At 38.1% G+C, this 19,056-nt stretch overlaps 1 protein-coding gene across 6 annotated transcripts in view; it reads left to right on the top strand.

Annotated features, from left to right (window-relative positions):
- The window catches only part of NRG4 (neuregulin 4), a 101,177-nt gene that overhangs the window by 71,477 nt on the left and 10,644 nt on the right, over nucleotides 1-19,056 (top strand). For all 6 annotated transcript variants that reach the window (XM_081549681.1, XM_081549683.1, XM_081549687.1 and 3 more), the window contains 2 exons: nucleotides 11,212-11,361; nucleotides 17,452-17,531. In XM_081549681.1, coding sequence (XP_081405807.1) covers nucleotides 11,212-11,361; nucleotides 17,452-17,531 — 230 coding nt within the window. The remainder of the gene's footprint in view (nucleotides 1-11,211; nucleotides 11,362-17,451; nucleotides 17,532-19,056) is intronic.

Genomic DNA, 19,056 nt, shown 5'->3' on the forward strand with positions numbered 1-19,056 from the left:
AATTATGGTTGAAATAAATGTTTGTCAGAATAGTGATTGAATTTAACTGATTACAGTGTTCATTCTTCATAGTTTTTAATAATATGTAGGAGTAATATTAGCTTAACTTGATCAGTAAACCTGTATAATTTTAGGAAAAACAAGCCCAAGTGGAATAAAATGTATGCTTCTGTAATACTTAATACTGATAATTCAAAGATATAGATGTTTTATTAAGCTAGTATTGTTTACCAAAGATTTAGTCTTATTAATGTGAACTTGGATTCTTAGAATATTTCATAGTTTTAGTAAGAAGAATTTGATTTAAGTTTAGGACATTTAAAGCATTAGAAGTTCAGACAACAAAGTCCTACTGTAGAGCACAGGGAATTATATTCAATAACCTGTGATAAACCATGATGGAGAAGAATGTAAAAAAGAATATATATAACTGAGTCACTTTGCTGTATATCAGAAATTAATACAACATTGTAAATCAAGTATATTTCAATAAAATTTAAAAAAATAAAGCAGTAGAAGTTCATTTTCCTATTCTGAGTATTTTAGGAATGTTGAATTTATGTAAGAGCTTATTTATCTCTGTTAAGTCAATCAGATCAGAACTTCTTTCACTTAAAAAACCTTATACTATCATTTTTTCATGTCCTGTGGAAAAAGGAAGAAATTTCCCATAGAGTGAAAGGTAAAGGCCTTTCTGAGTTTGACACATAGGCACAGAGAGGGCTTGTATAGCTTCAGATCTATACCTTTGGCACAGATCAAGTAAACACAGAAACTTAAAATCTCACTGTCCAAAGTTCAAAGAGGTATTCTCCTCCCCAGTGGGTATGTAATTATTTATTTGAGCTCAAAAAAAATAGAGAAATTTTTAATAAGAGTCTAATAAACCAATTTCTCTGTCATCTAGATAAATAGATCTCTATCATCCATTTACAGAGATTATCAGATAGTCAAACTATAAAACCAAACTCCTTATCATTGCTCTTACTAATGGGAAAATAACTTAGTAGTAGTAAGAAAACCAAAACCAACAAAAACTAAAACATGAAATTAGTGGATAGAGAAGAAAGCTAGAGAAACAGAGAGCCAGAAAATTTTAAATTCTATTGCTGCTTGAGATTCACCTCTGGGAGCCAGGAAAAGACATGCCAGGGCTTAAGCTACTCAGGAGGTGCACGTCACTGGCAGCTCCATTTACTAGCTTTGTCAGATGAATCCATCTCAGTGGGCAACCTTCAAACTGGTAAAAAAAAAAAATAAAAGAGAAAATCATGATTTTCATACACATATAATATGAACATGTGTCAAAGACATATTTGACTCATTCATTAACAAGGGAACCAATAAAATGTTACAACTGACTCAAAGACAAGTGCAAACAACACATGCGTGGGAATTTCCTAGCCTTCCAGTGGTTAGATCTTCAGGTTTTCACTGCTGAGGGCCCTCACGGTGGGGCCAAAAACAAAGAAAAACCAACACACACATGTAAGTATAGGTGATCAGTCTATAATGTTGAAGTGAATTTATAAATATTAATCAGTATCCACAGGGAAATCTCTTGTATTATACTGGACAAAATTAATTTATAATAGATTTTCTAGAATTCACAGAGTTGTAAAATAGCTCAAAGACAATGAAAAACACAGGACCCCATAGTATCAGACAACCCAGAGGGTTGTTAGGACGCCTAGCAACCTTTCTTGTCTATTTCAAAGTCTTTCACTGAGAACAATCCAGGTGAAGTCCTTTACTGCCCTTGTCCTCTTGGCCAACTTAGGCACAAGGTTAGCCAGCCCCTAACCTTTCAGCCTTCCAACTAGAACTTTCTAGGTTTGTGGAGCAAGGATGGGGGAAAGGATTTGTTTTTACCTGTGTTTGTATCACTAGCTGGATGAGGCCTCTCCTTGCTGCTTCACTTTCCTCCAGGTTTCTTGTGATCACTTTGGAGCCAACCATTGCTCAGTGTGGAGGTGGAATTTTAAATATCAGGCAAAAGGTACCTGTTGGTATAGTTTCCCAGAGTGACTCAGTAAGCTCTGGCTCCCTGAGCCTGATGACCAGAATTCTCCCAGAGGGGCATTCCTAAGAATTATCTGCCCACAGAGCCACAGGCTCAGACCAAAGAACCTGAGACCCTGCTGCCTTGGCTAAAGCCAAGCTTTTTTTTTTTTCTTTTTTAAATTTTTGGCTATGTAGGATATGAGTCCCCCAACAAGGGTTTGAACTCACACTCCCTGCATTGGAAACATGATGTCTTAACCACTGAATTGTTGGGGAAGTCTCTGAAGCCAAGCTTTGTCCCCTATCTACAGCAGTTCCAGTGTTGGCTAGGTAAAAATCATCATTTGTCAAGGTGATAAAGACTGAATTCTATTTAAGAGAGGCAATTTAGGACTACAAATGTAATACATGAAAGTCTTGCTATATGAAAGGCTTTTTTTCTGAAAGTAAAATAATTGACGTTGAGAATCAGAATTGAGAAAACAAGGAAATCAACATTTATTGTACTTCTGCATTGGACATGTTACCTCTTTTAACTGTATATTGCATTTGTGCCTGTCCACGGTTTTGCTGGGCCTCAGTGTATGTTTTACTAAACTCAATTTCCAAAAGGAATTTTCTGGTTTTATGAATTGTTTTATTAGTCACATAAAATTTTAGTTTTTTTAAGGTCAGTAGTTATGATAGACCGGTTCTTGGCACTCTTTTTAGGTAAGACTTCTGGTTTTTCCCTGGAGAAGGAAATGGCACCCCACTCCAGTATTCTTGCCTGGAAAATCCCATGGACAGAGGAGCCTGGTGGGCTACAGTCCACAGGGTCGCAAAGAGTCGGACACAACTGAGCGACTTCACTTTCACTTTCTGGTTTTTCATCTGTAAATTTAGTAGAGGGTTATACTTCAAAGAAAGAAAGTTCAAAATGCTACTGTGATATTAATCAGAATGGAGTCCTCTTTACTTTGACTTTTGGCAGTGTACCACATGCTTTATTAAACATCAGGATTTAGATTGATCTTTAGAACACCTTTACAGAAAGGAAATCACAGCCTTGAAGCTGCTGATAGAAGAGCAGTTGCAAAACTTGAAACAACTGCTTTATTTAGCTATGCATTTTGTTGACACTTTTCATTTTAGTAACCTTATTTTTCACTAGTATTCTCAGCAGAAACAACTGATATATCTTTCTTGACCCCATGCTTAGAACAAAAACTTAAAAGGATAAATCTTCTTGAAACCTCATGTTTTTCCAGATCACCTGCTTGTCAAACATGGCAGAGTATGGTTTTGAAACAGTGCAAACATACCTGCTGTCCTAGGTCTCCATGTCTTCCACCAGCCTTTGTCTTAACTGCTTTGTATCACTTGTCTAAGAGTAGAAACTGTTCTTCAGAACTGACTCAGGTGTTCTAGGAAGCAGAGTGCCAATAAAAGACAACGAATATCCTCCTTTAAAGCACCTTCATTTTCTTCTTATTTGTTGCATTATGAAGTTATATCAGATTGTGTATTTGCTTCTGAATTTTGGTCATCCTTTTAGATAGTGTCTTTTTCATCCACTACTTCCTTTGACAGGCCACTGAAAAATATCCCAGTTTCTCATCAATAAGATTGCATTTTCAACATAGGAATACCATGCAAACTGGAAACTGACTTTTGTTCAGCTCTAATACTTAACTTCTTTTGTCAGGAAGTGAGCTGATGCTGGCTTCTCTTTGTCTTATTCCAAGTTGGGGCATGAGATTTTCTCTGCATTAGAAGGTTGTTGATACCTGAAGCCTGGGAAGGTAAGATGCCAGCATGAATACTGTCCACTTAGAACTGTGGTTTAACTGAGTGGTGATTTAAGAGGATGAATCCTTCCAGTTGTCCCTGACCATTCAATTTTACCAAGACATGTGAAAAATGTCTACAGTTGGGAGGTCCATTAATATAATTTGTTTTTGTATAAATTTTAAATATAGTTTTATATTTACTGAGATTATTACTTAAAGGAAGAACTGACCTATACCGATTTTATATACAAATATATATATTTATACCAAGGATTATAACAATATAGACTACAAAAATACATATATATTTCCTGCTTATAGTTTTACTTTTCTTCCCTGATCATTTTTAAAATATATATACCTTGTCTTTCAAGAACATTTTTGGATTTCCTTTCTGAATTTTTTTTTTTTTTTTTTTTGAGGAAAGCAGAATAGGGTGAGCAAAGAATTGAGATAATAATTTTTCTCACACAGAGAAAGGCAATATTTAGGAAAAAATTTTTAATCACAAAATTTTGCCTAAGTATTCTGGTGAACCAAGCAGCATTCTATGGCTGCCTCTCCCAAAAAGTCTTCATTGGAAAAGACTAGCCAATGCATGGGTTCAGTAACGAAGGTCCTGTTTTAATCTACTCTTGCTTACTCTCACCATTTGTTTACATGCTTCCTTCATTCATGGTGCTTTAGTTTGTTTCAGTAAGTAAAATGTTTAAAATTTTCACAGTGTTTTACTAAAGCAAAAAAAATAATCTTTCACAATAATACTACCATACATGACAAATATTCATTATTCTCTATGGAGAACATTTTATCCATTTATATACAGATATAATCTGTAGTCCATTTCAGCACATAAATTATCTGGTTAATAGTCCACCTCGGAAGAACCTAATAGATTTTGCTTTTTTATTGGACTTAGATTATACTTTACACTTTTGAAGTGCAATATTTACTAGTTTTTAAGGGTGCTAATATCATATAAATATTTTATTAAACAAAACTTTTGCAAAGTTGAATATTAGCTAAGTGTCTCTTACTTAATATTAAGACTCTATTAATGCTTAATGAAATTACGTTTATGACATTAGCTAATAAAAGAATCAGTCTTCCCTAAATTCTTGACCTTATAAAAATATAGTAGGAGTTCCATAGAATATTGGCATGTGTTTGTATGGTTATCTGGCTCTGGATCGCTGAAGGGATTTAAGCTCATGTGCTTATTAGTTCATGTTTTTTTGAACACTCGAATAGTTTTATTTTATTTTGGATTTGCTTTTGCCACTTTTCATGGGTTTCAGATTGAACTTTGATTGCTATAAAGTAGGAATCAAACTTGGAAGTCAATTGTAGCATATGCCAATATTATACTTTTTCTTTCTAGGATAGATTAGCCCAAGTCAAGTGGCATTAACATTGAGTCTCTACTTGGTTAGTGAACTCTTCTGAAGTTGTTTATTATTTCTGAAAAGCACTTAATTTTTTCTGGCTATAACTTTTCTTAAGTATTTATTCCACGTAGTCATACATGAGATGTAAACATGGCCTTTGTAACATAATTAATTTCAGTTTCACTTGTATAATGTGTTTCCATATTCAAAGCACTTTTAGACGATACTGATTTGATTCTGACAATAGGCCTATGAAATAGCTACAGCAGGTGTTATTTTGATTTTACAGTTTTAGAGAGTTTGAGTGACTTGCTGAAGGTCACACAATCAAGTCATAAGAGTTGATCAAGAAATCAATTTTTTCTAGCTCACAGTCCAATACTCTTTCTTAGAGCTAAATGGCACTGTTTATTTACATGATTAAAAACTTGGTTCTAACAACTTCCCTCGAATGCTGTGGAATCTAATGAATTTATTTCATGTCCAATGTACTAACATAACTTCTGGGTTTAAGGAGAGATTGTTGGTGGTGTTCAGCCAGAAAACCAACATATATGTCTTGGATTGTGAATTTTGAAATTTCTCACCTGGTTAAGCATTAGTACCTGTTCCGGCATTCATCTTTCAGTTCCAGGAAAATGTCCATAATCCTGTTTGCAGGATTGCAACTTGGCAGTCTGTGCAGAAATGATGTCCAAAAATAAATTAGCAAGGAAGTTACATAAAGCCTGAAGGCTATTTAGTTCTACATGAAATGGCGGCACACATGCCTCACCTTTTTATTTTGCTTCAACCGGTACTACTATTTCATTATCTGTCTCAGTTCAGTCGCTCAGTCGTGTCTGACTCTTTGCGACCCCATGAATTGCAGCACGCCAGGCCTCTCTGTCCATCACCAACTCCCGGAGTCTACCCAAACCCATGTTCATCGAGTCGGTGATGCCATCCAACCATCTCATCCTCTGTCGTCCCCTTCTCCTCCCACCCCCAATCCTACCCAGCATTAGGGTCTTTTCCAATGAGTCAACCCTTCGCATGAGGTGGCCAAAGTATTGGACTTTCAGCTTCAACATCAGACCTTCCAATGAACACCCAGGATTGATCTCTTTTAGGATGGATTGATTGGATCTCCTTGCAGTCCAAGGGACTCTCAAGAGTCTTCTCCAACACCACAGCTCAAAAGCATCAATTCTGTGGCGCTCAGCTTTCTTCACCGTCCAACTCTCACATCCATGCGTGACCACTGGAAAAACCATAGCCTTGACTAGACGGACTTTTGTTGGCAAAGTAATGTCTCTGCTTTTAAATATGCTATCTAGGTTGGCCATAACCTTCCTTCCAAGGAGTAAGCGTCTTTTAATTTCATGGCTGCAGTCACCATCAGCAGTGATTCTGGAGCCCAAAAAAATAAAGTCTGACACTGTTTCCCCATCTATTTCCCATGGAGTGATGGGACCAGATGCCATGATCTTAGTTTTCTGAACGTTGAGCTTTAAGCCAACTACTTCACTCTCCTCCTTCACCTTCAACTTCCCTGGTGGCTCAGAGGTTAAAGCATCTGCCTCCAATGCGGGAGACCTGGGTTCGATCCCTGGGTCGGGAAGATCCCCTGGAGAAGGAAATGGCAAACCACTCCAGTATTCTTGCCTGGAGAATCCCATGGACGAAGGAGCCTGGTAGGCTACAGTCCACGGGGTCGCAAAGAGTCGGACACAACTGAGCGACTTCCCTTTCCTTTCCTTTCCTTCACCTTCATCAAGAGGCTCTTTAGTTCTTCTTCACTCTCTGCCATAAGGGTGGTGTCATCTGCATATCTTAGGTTATTGATATTTCTCCCGGCAATCTTGATTCCAGCTTGTGTTTCTTCCAGCGCAGCGTTTCTCATGATGTACTCTGCATATAAGTTAAATAAGCAGGGTGACAATATACAGCCTTGACGTACTCCTTTTCCTATTTGGAACCAGTCTGTTGTTCCATGTCCAGTTCGAACTGTTGCTTCCTGACCTGCATACAGGTTTCTCAAGAGACAGGTCAGATGGTCTGGTATTCCCATCTCTTTCAGAATTTTCCACAGTTTATTGTGATCCACACAGTCAAAGGCTTTGGCATAGTCAATAAAGCAGAAATAGATGTTTTTCTGGAACTCTCTTGCTTTTTCGATGATCCAGTGGATATTGGCAATTTGATCTCTGGTTCCTCTGCCTTTTCTAAAACCAGCTTGAACATCTGGAAGTTCACAGTTCATGTATTGCTGAAGCCTGGCTTGGAGAATTTTGAGCATTACTTTACTAGCATGTGAGATGAGTGCAATTGTGTGGTAGTTTGAGCATTCTTTGGCATTGCCTTTCTTTGGGATTGGAACGAAAACTGACCTTTCCAGTCCTGTGGCCACTGCTGAGTTTTCCAAATTTGCTGGCATATCGAGTGCAGCACTTTCACAGCATCACCTTTGAGGATTTGAAATAGCTCAACTGGAATTCCATCACCTCCACTAGCTTTGTTCGTAGTGATGCTTTCCAAGGCCCACTTGACTTCACATTCCAGGATGTCTGGCTCTAGGTGAGTGATCACGCCATCGTGATTATCTGGGTCGTGAAGATCTTTTTTGTACAGTTCTTCTGTGTATTCTTGCCATCTCTTCTTAATATCTTCTGCTTCTGTTAGGTCCATACCATTATCTGTCTAAATCCTCTTAATTCACCTCCCCTGCCTTTTTTTTTTTTTTTGAAAGTCGCTCAGTCATGTATGACTCTTTGTGACCCCATGGACTGTAGCCCACCAGGCTTCTCTGTCCATGGAATTCTCCAGGCCAGAATACTGAAGTGGGTAGCCTTTCCCTTCTCCAGTGGATCTTCCCAACTCAAGGATCGAACCCAGGTCTCCTGCATTCCAGGCAGATTCTTTACCAGCTGAGCCACCAGGGAAGCCCTAATTCACCCTTCTTTATTTATCCTTAAAGAAGCTGACCTTGCCTGAAGTTTAGTATTTGTGTCATAACTGGGTCATAACATTTTCACAAATGAGCTCAAGCTTTAAAAGTGGGATCCTTGTACATACTCACTGGTAGGCTGTGTTTATTTTTTGTAAATATATCTGAAAATTTCAAGTTAATTTTTAGGTTAGTCATTTCTACTTCTTGGATAACAACATAATATTTAAATTTCTCTTTGTTTTTTCTCTAAATTCTAATCTGACTAGTTAAATAACAAAAAGATGTATTTTTTCTTGACTTTGCTTTATTTAAAGATACCATCAGCTTTTGATTTTCTCACAAGAGCATGTGTTTGTTTGGCCCTGCTGTAAGACAACGGACAGCACTCTAGCGTTGATTGGTTTCCTTTATATGCCTTTTTTTATCTGTTGGTCTACAACCTCATCTGACCAGTCAGTTTATATTCATACCATTCTCTTGACTCCATCCAACTCATATTATGTAACTAACATATAGTTAGTTACTTCAGCTAGTTTGTCATCTTCCTTGAAGTTCTATCTTACCTAGACTTGAAGCAGCCTTAAGAAATTTGAGTAATGAGTTTATAGTTTTTTAAAAACGAATCTTCCTTACAAAGAAGAATTCAGTTCAGTTCAGTTCAGTCGCCCAGTCATGTCCAACTCTTTGCGACCCCATGGACTGCAGCATGCCAGGCCTCCCTGTCCATTACCAACTCCCGGAGTTTACCCAAACCCGTATCCATTGAGTCGGTGATGCCATCCAACCATCTCATCCTCCGTCGTCCCCTTCTCCACCTGCCCTCAATCTTTCCCAGCATCAGGGTCTTTGCAAATGAGTCAGCTCTTCACATGAGGTGGCCAAAGTATTGGAGTTTCAGCTTCAACATCAGTCCTTCCAATGAACACCCAGGACTGATTTCCTTCAGGATTGACTGGTTTGATCTTCTTGCAGTCCAAGGGACTTTGAAGAGTCTTCTCCAACACCACAGTTCAAAAGCATCAATTCTTCAGTGTTTAACTTTCTTTATAGTCCAACTCTCACATCCATACATGACTACTGGAAAAACCATAGCTTGGACTAGGCGGACCTTTTTCAGCAAAGTAATGTCTCTGCTTTTTAATATGCTGTCTAGGTTGGTCATAGCTTTTCTTCCAAGGGGCAAGTGGCTTTTAATTTCATGGCTACAGTCACCATCTGCAGTGATTTTGGAGCCCAAGAAAATAAAGTGTCTCACTGTTTCCATTTTTTCTCCATCTATTTGCCATGGAGTGATGGGACCAGATGCCATGATCTTCGTTTTTTGAATGTTGAGTTTTAAGCCAACTTTTTCACTCTCCTCTTTCACCTTCATCAAGAGGCTCTTTAGTTCCTCTTCACTTTCTGCCATAAGGATGGTGTCATCTGTGTTTCTGAGGTAACTGATATTTCTCCCGGCAATCTTGATTCCAGCTTGTGCTTCATCCAGCCTGGCATGTCACACGATGTGCTCTGCATATAAGTTAAATAAACAGGGTGACAGTATACAGCCTTGACGTACTCCTTTCCCAATTTGGAACCAGTCTGTTGTTCCATGTCCAGTTCTAACCGTTGCTTCTTGAACTGCATACAGATTTCTCAGGAAGCAGGTGACTTGATCTATGGGGAAAATAAATATTTTTTATTTAGACTTTAGGTAATTGTGCTGTCTAAAGTATTTTACTTCCATTTCAGTTTGCCACTCATATTCTGTCCTTTCTTTTCCTCTCTGTGTCTCCTCAACTCCATCTTTGCAGTAGTTTTGAGAGAATGGGAACTGCTGCATTAGTCAAACTGACACCCCCTCTAGTGGAAGCTCTAACCAATAACACCACTTTCTAACCATAGGTAGGACTTGAGGTTCATAAAACATCTTTCATATGCTCATTGAAGTAAAATTGATACCTGTGCTGTGACTTGATATTCTTTTCTCTTATTTATTTGTATACTGCTTTATTAGCCTATCACATTAGTTGCCAAGCTTTGTTAGTAATTAGTTCATATGTAACTTTCTAGGCCTGCATCCTTGTTAGTCTAGGATGGGAGAAAAGAAGGTAACATTTATAAATAACTTCCTAAACTGGAAAGAGGTGGGGAGGAGAATTAATTTAATAGAACAAATATTTCTGGGTTTGGTAATGCTACCTTGAAGAATCTATACACACACATACGTTTTTACACAAAATTTTTGCTAAGTATAGTTTACTGTGTAACTGTGGGTTGCTTTATAAATAAACATTAGTATATATTAAAATACTATTATTTATTTTAACTGCAAATATGAAATAATTAAATTGATCTGGTGCCAAACTCACTAATTCATATCATTTTTTATGTTTTATAATCTTTGAACATATTAACAGGGAGAAAGCAACTGGTTGATATTACCAAAGATTATGGATTTCTGTCACATAGTTTTAAAGAGCTGAAAGTAAATGGGCTTAAAATATTTGGCTGGCAAGTGAAAATATCACAAAATCTCTAGAAAAGCAAAGTAATAATATAAGGAGTAGAACTACCAGATACTAAAACATAAAGTAACAGTATTGAAGCAGTAAGGTAGAAGCCCAAGATTAGATGTATAGATCACTGAGGAATAAAGAACTGTTGTCACTTATACAAACTTGACATATATTAAAGGAGGCACTGTTAAACAGCAGGGAAGAGAATGATTATTTAATAAATGGGGTTGGGATAACTATTTAGCACTGTCAAGGAAAAATACACTTAGAATCACATCTACACCAGAGATAACAAAAGAAATTTCAGATGAACTTAAGTGTAGACAATTACATATTCAAAATATGGAAGATAAAAGGACTGAATATTCTGTAATTTCTCTGGAGTTTCTAAGCAATTTGAAAACTGGAAAAGGAAGATAGTAAAGATCAGACTGCAGACGCTAATTTGTTTTATTATAACTGTAGCTCTGTGAGCATTATAGTAAAGTATTCCTAGTCTATGTTCAGAATCTGAAAATTAGTCTTTTTATTTTTCATACCAGCTGGAAAACGTATGCTTCCTATATTAGTTAATGGAACAGAGAATGCAACTCTGTATCTAACATTTTATTCCACAGATGCATTGAAAATTATACAGGAGCTCGTTGTGAAGAGGTTTTTCTCCCAAGCTCCAGTATCCAAACTAAAAGTGACCTGTTCGCAACTTTCGTGGCATTGACTGTTCTTCTAGGAACTCTTATCCTTGGAGCCCTCTACTTCCTCTGCAGGTAACCAAAATAGAAACATGCTTTTGAAAAGAAAAAAGTAATGCATAGTGGTTATTATTTGACTAAATAATCAATATGCCCTTTAGCTCTAGATTATTTTTCCAGATCATGTTTTCCGTTTAGAGTTATTTCTCTAATGCAGTTATTGTTACTAAGTTGTATCTTTTATTTATTTTTGTTATTAAATTAATGTCATTTTTGAAGGATCTTATTCTTTGTTACTATCATCATCATTACCTTGACTTTTCTAAACTAGTAAGGTAGACCCACATTCACTAAAGTCATCATGCCAAAAACACCTAAATATTTGGAGTAAGTCTATTTAAAGTAGACTTTGAATGTGAAAGAAAAGCAATGATTTATTAGTTATCCAAGTACCCATCAACAAAACAATGGACACCAAGTTGTGATATATTGCTATTAACGGGTAATATATAAGCAGAAAACAATTACAGTTACACAAATTGTGATTCTGAAAGCTCAGCTTCTCTGTACATCGGTGCCAAATCCAATCTTGGAGACAGAGTTTTGGGTAAGGTAGAAAAGGATAGCTTTTATTACACCACGCAAAGGAGGACACAGTGGACTTTTGCCTTGAAAACTGTGTGTCCCAGCTTGGAGAGGATAGTTAGAAGTTTTATAGTAATGATTTAAAAAGGGTGTGATCAGCTTGTGGGCATTCTTCTTATGGGCTGGTTGTAAGATAAGTAGGAGTCAGCATCATTAACCTTCAGGTTCCAACTGGTCTGGATCTACATGCTTGTGGATAGCATACCATCTAACTTCCTCCCACCTGGAGAGGGTTTCAGTATCTGCAAAACAGCTCAAAGATATTGTTGTGTGTTTCCACTGATGGGGAACCAGGACCTTGTCCCAAGGCTGCACTATTGTTTCTCTTGACTGTTTCTTCCTGGTCTAGCATCCCCTCCCTTCCCTAATTAGCAGCTGCTTGAATCTGCCCATTAGAACTCAGGAAAGGTCATAGAGGCTGGAAAAAAGGCTATTTCCTGTAATCAAAGAAATGAGGGACACAGAAAGGCTTTGTGCCCAGGAGCCCCACAGGACCCTGCTCTGTATCAAGTGCCTGGGTAAATCTTAGAAACATAATTTTATGTGAAAGAAACAAGTCACATAAGAAAGTGTAACAATATGATCCCACTCATGAAAAGTTTAAAACTAGACAAAACTAAATAGTGTATTGGTTAGGGTGATATATATGATTGGTTCAAGTAAGAGACTGGTTAGCACAAAATACAGAATGATGGTTACTTGTGGTGGGAAGAGAAAGGGAAGCACACAGAGAAGACACGGAATGTTAATAGCCTGTTTCTAATCTTGTGCTGTGCACGTAAGGGTCTATCACTGATTTTTATTTATTTTTTTCTTTTTATTTTAATTGGAGGCTAATTACTTTACAATATTGTGGTGGTTTTGCCATACATTCACGTGAATCAGCCACGGGTGTACATGTGTTCCCCATCCTGACCCTCCCTCCCACCTCCCTCCCCATCCCATCTCTCAGGGTCTGAAACTGAACTGACCACACACTGCTCTCAACAGCTCCAGAGAAATTCCTAGATATATTTTACTATTATCATTTTTTAATTTCTTTTTAATTTTTTAATTTTTAAGTTTTTTTATTAATCCTTTAATTTTCATTTTTAAAACTACTATTACCTTGGGGAAAAAAAGACTTTTTAAAGCAAATTTCATATTTTTTATATAACTTTTGCGATTTTTTTTTAATTTTGTATTTTTGAGAGTCTAACCTCTACTCTAGATTTTTAATCTTTGCTTTTTGGTAATTGTTATCAATTTTGTACCTTTAAGAATCCAATTTTCAGTACCCATTTTTACTTAGGAGTGTGATTACTGGCTTGATTGCTCTCTCCCTTTTGACTCTTCTCTCTCTCCTCCAGGTCACCTCTATCTCCTCCCTTCCCCTTCTCTTCTCTACTTAACTCTTTGAATCTCTTTGGGTGTTCTGGGCTGTGGAGAAAACTTAGGGAACTGATCACAGGCTAGATTGGTTTCTCTCCTTTTGACTCCCCCTCCTCTCCTCCTGGTCACCTCTATATCCTTCCTCCCTTTTCTCTTTATGGAACTCCGAGTACCTCTCTGAGTGTTCCAGACTGTGGAGAGCAAATAGGGAATTGATTACTGGCTAGACTGCTCTCTCCCCTTTTGATTCCCCCTCTTCTCCTCCTGGTCACCTCTATCTAACTCCTCCCTCTTCTCTTCTTCATGTAACTCTGTGAATCTCTCTGGGTATCCCTCACTGTGGAGAATCTTTTCCCCATTAACCTAGATGTTTTGCCATTGGTGCTGTATGGATGGAGAAGTCTTGAGGCTACTACAAGAATAAGACTGAAAGCCAGAGGCAAGAGGTCTAAATCCAAAACTTGAATCTATCACTGATTTTTAAACTGGTGTTCACTTAAATATTCACAACCTAAAAGTTGAGAGTTATGTGTCTTTTTGGCAGGAATTTTTAGGACTTCAAGCCTGGGAGGCAGCATCTCAAGTAACCTTGAGAAAATTGCTCCGAGGAGGCAAGGGGGGGAGCTAGGATAGATAGAAGTTTTGCAACGAGGGGTAGGTAGTCAGAACATCAAAAAATGTTTAAATCTTTTAATTATTATTAATTAAAGAAAACCAGCTACAGTAAGTTAAGGAATTTAGCACTTTTCTGAGGTGATGGAATTCCAGTTGAGCTATTTCAAATCCTAAAAGATGATGCTGTGAAAGTGCTGAACTCAATATGTCAGCAAATGTGGAAAACTCAGCAGTGGCCACAGGACTGGAAAAGGTCAGTTTTCATTCCAATCCCAAAGAAAGGCAATGCCAAAGAATGCTCAAACTACTGCACAATTACACTCATCTCACACGCTAGCAAAGTAATGCTCAAAATTCTGCAAGCCAGGCTTCAGCAATACGTGAACCATGAACTTCCAGATGTTCAAACTGGTTTTAGAAAAGGCAGAGGAACAAGAGATCAAATTGCCTACATCTGCTGGATCATCGAAAAAGCAAGAGAGTTCCAGAAAAACATCTATTTCTGCTTTATTGACTATGCCAAAACTTTTGACTGTGTGGATTAGAATAAACTGTGGAAAATTCTGAGAGACGGGAATACCAGACCACCTGACCTGCCTCTTGAGAAACCTGTATGCAGGTCAGGAAGCAACAGTTCGAACTGGACATGGAACAACAGACTGGTTCCAAATAGGAAAAGGAGTACGTCAAGGCTGTATATCATCACCCTGCTTATTTAACTTATATGCAGAGTACATCATGAGAAATGCTGGGCTGGAGGAAGCACAAGCTGGAATCAAGATTGCTAGCAGAAATGTCAATAACCTCAGATATGCAGATGGCACCACCCTTATGGCAGAAAGTGAAGAAGAACTAAAGAGCCTCTTGATGAAAATGAAAGAGGAGAGTGAAAAAGTTGGCTTAAAGCTCAACGTTCAGAAAACTAAGATCATGGCATCTGGTCCCATCACTTCATGGCAAATAGATGGGGAAACAGTGGAAACAGTGTCAGACTTTATTTTTGGGGGCTCCAAAATTACTGCAGATGATGATTGCAGCCATGAAATTAAAAGACGCTTACTCCTTGGAAGGAAAGTTATGACCAACCTAGACAGCATATTAAAAAGCAGAGACATTACTTTATCAACAAAGGTCCATCTAGTCAAGGCTATTGTTTTTCCAGTGGTCATGTATGGATGTGAGAGTTGGACTGTCAAGAAAGCTGAGCATTGAAGAATTGATGCTTTTAAACTGTGGTGTTGGAGAAGACTCTTGAGAGTCCCCTGGACTGCAAGGAGATCCAACCAGTCCATCCTAGAGGAGATCAGTCCTGGGTGTTCATTGGAAGGACTGATGTTGAAGCTGAAACTCCAATACTTTGGCCACCTCATGCAAAGAGCTGACTCATTTGAAAAGACCCTGATGCTGGGAAAGATTGAGGGCAGGAGGAGAAGGGGACGACGGAGGATGAGATGGCTTGATGGCATCACCGACTCAATGGACATGGGTTTGGGTGGACTCAGGGAGTTGGTGATGGACACGGAGGCCTGGCCTGCTGCAGTTCATGGGGTCACAAAGAGCCAGACACGACTGAGACTGAACTGAACTGTATATGAGAAGATGCAAGAATCTGGATTCACTGAAATCATTCCTTTGATATGCACCTTAATTATTTGGGGCCAGTATCCTGTGTTTTTACCTCCTGTTTTCCTCAGGGCTCACTACAGGGAGTGGCAGCAATCAGATGGTAGGTATTCTTTCCTTTCTAAGTTCCCTCAGGGCTCACCAGCGGCCTGTGGGCAGGCTGCAGGCTGATGACTGTGACATCCTTTGTTTACTGATATGGCAGGAGATATTCCATTTCTCTCTAAGCATAAATACTGTCATTCACTCTTTTTATATGTGTACTTTACTGAAAAATAAAATAAAGCAACTTTTTGCCATATAGAAATGTTAAACATTTTCATATTAATTGGAAAATGAACAAATTTAATAACTGAGAAAAATAGCATCCTTAAGATTCTTACAAAAATAATATGACATTGAATAATTTTCAGAAATGGTTATAATATGCTCCACACTGTGCCTTTTCCATTTTTAAATGACAACACAAGTAGAGGTATTTCTACATGATGATTTGTGTCTTGTCAAAACCAAGAGTAGAATTAATTTGAAAAAAACATGAGTAGCTATTGCTTATAAAATCTAGTCATAAGATTTAGGCTCTTGCGTACTGGCCAGGTGAAACATACTGTCTGAAATGTGCTTTCAAGAATTAAAACAAGTCACTTTACTGTAGTAGTTTTTAGGTCCATCAGTGGTTGAAATTGCTTTAAGCTGAAGCCCTTTTGAAATTTAATAATGAATTAATGTCATATTTGAACGAGGTCCAAAATGATAACCCATATGCTGAAGTCTAGGCAGAATCAATCATGTTTCATGAGGAGGAATCAGTGTATTTTTAGAAAACACATTTCATTTTGCTATGGTAAAAAGTGATTTTCAATGAATTTTCATTAATATAAGGTAATACTCTAGGCATTGACTTACTGAAAAAAAATCGAAAGCAAGTGTACATTCCAATATCTTATTTAATATTAAAAGTGGTTTTTAAAAACTGTCATGAGCATTTGAATATTATTAGAAACTATATTAATTGACCAGATGATGAAAAAGATTGATGAACTGTAGCCTTAGAAAAGTACAAATGAGGGACTTCTCTGGTGGTCCAGTGGTTAAGAATCTGCCTGCCAATGCAGGGAACATGGACTCAATTCCTGGTCCAGGAAGATCGCACTTGCTGGGGAGCAATTAAGCCCACACACCACAACTACTGAAGCCCATGCATCCTAGAGCCTGTGCTCCACAACAAGAGAAGCCACCACAATGAGAAGCCTGTGCAGCACAACTAGAGAATAGCCTCCACTTGCCTCAAGTAGAGAAAGCCTGTGCACAGCATTGAAGATCCAGTGCAGCCAAAAATAATTTTTTTTAAAGGTGCAATTGAGTTTTTCAATAGTTGAGTAAAGCCACCCCATGTCACATAAAGTGTTAGTCACTCAGTCGAGTCTGACTCTTTGCGACCCCATGGACTGTAGCCCACCAGGCTGCTCTGTCCATGGAAATCTCCAGGCAAGAATACTGGAGTGGGCTGCCATTCCCTTCTCCAGGGGATCTTCACGACCCAGGAATCAAACCTGGGTCTCCTGCATTGCAAGCAGATTCTTTACTGTCTGAGCCACCATAAGGATCCCAACTAATAATGAAAACTAACCACTTTAAGAAGAGCACAAAAATGCTACATTAAAATAGCACAGTTCTGCTGTCTTAAAGAAAAAAGACTAAGTGGCATCATCAGCATCTGAAGCCCCTACAGATGACCTACCTGCCCTGGTGGATTTGTTAAATAATGGGGCATAGTTTAAGGGAAGCTCTGGCAGTTTCAGATAGTTGCAGAAGAGAAAATAAACCTCCATATATTCAAATTTAAACTTGCTTTCTGCATTTGCACTTACCCATTTTCCATTTGTGTGTTTCTTTCTTCTTTATTGTCAGGAAAGGCCATCTTCAGAGGGCCAGTTCGGTCCAGTATGATATCAACTTGGTAGAGACAAGCAGTACCAGTGTCCACCACAGTGAGTAAATTCAAAATAAATGTGTATTTTAAAACCCTAAGTTAGATGTTGGTTGTTTAATGGGATTTGGATCTATCTAAAAAACGCTGACCCTAACAATTTTTTCTATAGGGTTTTTACCTGAAGATGAATTTCTCATTAGCTGTATGACACAAGTCATCTTTTTTCCACAAAGAAAACTATGTTATTGCAATATGTGAAATTATGATGTTAGTTACAATATGTTTCACAGACTGATTTTTACAGAAGTAATTTGAAGTGGGCTGGTATATGGACAGGAGGAGGATTTTTATCTATAAGGTCATAAGCAAATCTTTTGGAAACATATGGGTCAATTCATGTTTTAAAAATATCGTGAGACTTCTGCTTCTGACCAAGATGGAGTAACAGAGACTGGATTTATCTCCTCCTTGAAACAATTTATAAATGTACATTATACATTAAGCGATGGTTTTCAAGACATCGGACAACAGGGAACAGAGGATCATGAGAGACAGAAAACAGATGAGATGAACAAATGATTCACTCAAATTATTGCCTTGAGAGAGTTTCCAACCTGTGGCATGGGAAAGTTGGGTGGATAACCCAGGTTGGTCAATGTGGCTTGATCAATATAGTTCACTGAATGGAGTACTAGAAAAGAGGAGAGCCACACAGAGAAAGAACTTCAGAGATTTTCAAGTATTCAGTTGAGTAATAATCACATGTACACTAGGAAAATACTTCATATTAGGGAAAGAATCACCTGATAGAATTAGAGGTACCCACTATTCACACAAGGCTAGGAAAAGTGCCTGTTTACAATAATAAGGCTAAAAATCCTAATTATTCATTGAATAATAGTGTACACAGAAGATTGTTTCTTCAGTAGTGGGGAATAATTAGCCCTAGATTGAGTACTGCTTCAGTCCTGCCTAACAGACCATAAAAGCAAGAACTGAAAGAATCAAATTGTTTCTAAATAACCTAACTGCATCATCATCATCATCATTTCAATCACTCAGTCACGTCCGACTCTTTGCAACCCCGTGGACTGCAGCATGCCAGACTTCCCCTGTCCATCACCAACTCCCAGAGCTTGCTCAAACTCCTGTCCATCATGTCGGTGATGCCATTCAACCATCTCATCCTCTGTTGTCACCTTCTCCTCCTGCCCTCAGTCTTTCCCAGCATCAGGGTCTTTTCCAATGAGTCAGTTCTTCACATCAGGTGGCCACAGTATTGGAGTTTCAGCTTCAGCATCAGTCCTTCCCAATGAATATTCAGGACTGATTTCCTTTAAAATTGACTTGTTTGACCTCCTTGCAGTCCAAGGGATTCTCAAGAGTTTTCAACACCACAGTTCAAAAGCATCAATTCTTTGGCGCTCAGCTTTCTTTATAGTCCAACTCTCATATCCATACATGACTACTGGAAAAACCATTGCTCTGACTAGGTGGACTTTTGTCGGCAAAGTAATGTCTCTGCTTTTTAATACACTGTGTAGGTTCATCATAGCTTTTCTTCCCAGGAGCAAGCATCTTTT

Source organism: Giraffa tippelskirchi, chromosome 12 (genome assembly GCF_054371585.1).
Source record: "Giraffa tippelskirchi isolate mGirTip1 chromosome 12, T2T-mGirTip1v1.2.pri, whole genome shotgun sequence".
Taxonomy (NCBI): domain Eukaryota; kingdom Metazoa; phylum Chordata; class Mammalia; order Artiodactyla; family Giraffidae; genus Giraffa; species Giraffa tippelskirchi.